The sequence below is a fragment of the Cariama cristata genome, unplaced genomic scaffold (assembly GCF_000690535.1).
Source record: "Cariama cristata isolate BGI_N322 unplaced genomic scaffold, ASM69053v1 scaffold26498, whole genome shotgun sequence".
NCBI classification, from domain to species: domain Eukaryota; kingdom Metazoa; phylum Chordata; class Aves; order Cariamiformes; family Cariamidae; genus Cariama; species Cariama cristata.
Genome location: NW_009629820.1, coordinates 1,488 through 4,180, shown reverse-complemented (window position 1 = coordinate 4,180; position 2,693 = coordinate 1,488). Strand labels below are relative to the sequence as shown.

General features: G+C 61.3%; 1 protein-coding gene across 1 annotated transcript in view; it reads left to right on the top strand.

Moving 5' to 3' along the window:
* Positions 1–391: 391 nt before the first annotated feature.
* PSMD3 (proteasome (prosome, macropain) 26S subunit, non-ATPase, 3) overlaps positions 392–2,693 on the top strand; it is a gene marked incomplete at its 5' end in the record, with an annotated part of 3,406 nt that continues 1,104 nt past the window's right edge. The window contains 7 exon segments of the mRNA XM_009705317.1: positions 392–582; positions 974–1,111; positions 1,341–1,477; positions 1,586–1,776; positions 1,971–2,074; positions 2,181–2,295; positions 2,546–2,675. Coding sequence (XP_009703619.1) covers positions 392–582; positions 974–1,111; positions 1,341–1,477; positions 1,586–1,776; positions 1,971–2,074; positions 2,181–2,295; positions 2,546–2,675 — 1,006 coding nt within the window.

The following is a 2,693-nucleotide window of genomic DNA, read 5'->3' as shown; positions in this document are numbered from 1 at the left end:
GCCCTGTGAGGGAAAGGGAGGTGGGAGGTGTGTTTTGGGGGGAATCTCTGGGAGAGTCCCTGTGAGGATGGGCTGTGAGGGCAGGGGGAGCTGCAGAAATGCCGTGCTGGGACCCCGCGGGGCTGCAGAGGGAGGCTGGAGCCCATAGGGGGAATGAGGGGAAGGAACATCTGGAGGGCTCATCCCCAGCCCCATGGTCCGAGCAGGGACAGCCATGGGGTCGGGTCCGGTCACTGGGGACGCTGAGGCCACGCAGCCCCGGTGCCACGAGCAGAGGAACCCAACAGCAGCAGGACAGGAGCGATCCCGGCACCGACTTTACTCTGGTGTGTCCTTCAGGAGAAGCCTGTGGGAGACCTGTGCTGACAGCATGTCCCTTGTGCTCCCGCAGATATCAAAGAGCACGTGAAGCAGCTGGAGAAGGCCGTGTCAGGGAAGGAGCCGCGCTACGTCCTGCGTGCCTTGCGGGCTCTGCCCTCCACCTCCCGTCGACTCAACTCCAACGTGCTTCATAAAGCCATCAATGGCTTCTTCACCTCCAACAGCACCATGCGGGACTTCCTCCTCGGCTTTCTGGAGGAGGTATGGCAGCAGGGGACGGGAGAGGCGACCAGCTGCCGAGGGGACGCGTTTCCCACACCGAGGAGTCTCTGGAGTGCCACTGGGCAGGGCGGGAGGGCACCAGGAACAGCAAGGGCTTGAGGACCCTTGGGACACGCAGCCCGGCTGCTCAGAAGCGTGTGCGAGATGAGATGGGTCGCTGCAGCTCTTGACAGGGAGGGGACTGTAGTGCCAGCAGCTGGGGCTGGCTCTCTTGTCACACCTCAAGCAGAGCTGTCACAAGGCTGGGGACAGACCTCGCTGCAAGCAGAGGCGTGCGGAGCGCTGGGTGGGCGGTAGCGAAGCTGGCGGGGCGGGGTAGCGAGGCTGGCGGGCTGGGAGGGCCAGGGGTCCAGCACGTCTCTCTCCTCAGTCCATGGACACAGAAGCTGAGCTGCAGTTTCGCCCGCGGACAGGGAAGGCGGCCTCAGCCCCTCTCTTGCCAGAAGTGGAGACCTACCTCCAACTGCTTCTCGTCATATACCTGATGAACAGCAAGCGATACCCAGAGGTGAGATTCCCTGAGCTGCCAGCTCTGAAGTTGAGCTCTTTGTGTGGTGCTCCTGCACCAGGCAGGATCTGGAGAGCCTCAGGGACATGTCTGTCTGTGGGCCCACACTTTCCCTTTTGTTTCAGCTGTGTTTGGAGGCAGCCCCAGGCTCAGTCCCGCCGCCCTGGCAGTCTTTCTGCTCTTTCTAGGCAGCGGTTCCTCTGCTCTGACGTCTGTTCCCTTCCTACAGGCTCAGAAAGTGTCTGACGACCTGATGCAGAAGATCAGTTCCCAAAACCGCCGGGCCCTTGATCTGGTGGTGGCAAAGTGTTACTACTACCACTCCCGCATCTACGAATTCCTGAACAAACTCGACGTGGTCAGGAGGTAGAGTGGGGCCTGCGCACAGGCTCTCCCTGAGCTTGGTCCTGCATGCCCTGGTGAGCAGGGCTGTTTCTTTCCTCCTCCCTGCCACGCTGTCTGCCTTTCCTGCAGCTTCCTGCACGCCCGGCTACGGACGGCCACGCTGCGCCATGATGCAGATGGGCAGGCCACCCTCCTGAACCTGCTGCTGAGGAACTATCTCCACTACAACCTCTATGACCAAGCAGAAAAGCTCGTCTCCAAGTCTGTGTTTCCCGAGCAGGCCAACAACAATGAGTGGGCTCGGTACCTGTATTACACAGGTGAGATGCAGAGGGTCCCGCCCAGCACTGGCAACTTGGGCTGTGCCCGAGACTGGGGTCTCTGATTCCCCGGAGAACCCATTTGAGCAGCTGGAGATGGGGCTTCCAGGCAGGATTTGAAGCCCCATTGGGCTGGGTCCAGTTGGATCCACTTGGTGGCTTTTTCAAACGCCTTCTGTCCTGTGTGAACACAGGGCGCATCAAGGCCATCCAGCTGGAGTACTCGGAGGCACGGAGGACCATGACAAATGCCCTGCGGAAGGCCCCGCAGCACACGGCCGTCGGCTTCAAGCAGACGGTGAGCAGGGACGGAAAGCTGGTGGCGTTCGGCACCTCCTGGGTGCCCAGGGAAGCTGCCTCGGGGCTGGGCCCTGCGAGGACTCAACGATCTCTTTCTGCTCAAGGTGCACAAGTTGCTCATCGTGGTGGAACTGCTGCTCGGGGAGATCCCAGACAGGCTCCAGTTCAGACAGCCTTCCCTCAAGCGGTCGCTCATGCCCTACTTCCTCCTGACCCAGGGTACGACAGCCCACTCCGCCCGCGGGCCCTCACAATGATGTCCCGTGCTTTGAGGCAGCAGGAAGCCCTGGGGGGAGCAGTGGGGGTTTCTGTCCTCTCCCCTCGATGGGACTCAGCTGTAGACTCCACTTGGGCAGGAGGAGGAGGCAGCTCCTAAGAGGGTTGCAGGCCTGGGAGTCAACCCTGCCCCGCTTTCCCCACCGCACCCCGGCCCTCGCTCCTTTCCCAGTTAACACATTCTCTTCTCCAGCCGTCAGGACCGGGAACCTGGCCAAGTTCAACCAAGTCCTCGATCAGTTTGGGGACAAGTTCCAGGCCGACGGCACCTACACCCTGATCATTCGTCTGAGGCACAACGTCATCAAGACGGGTAGGAGACTGTGCTGTGCTGTTTGGGG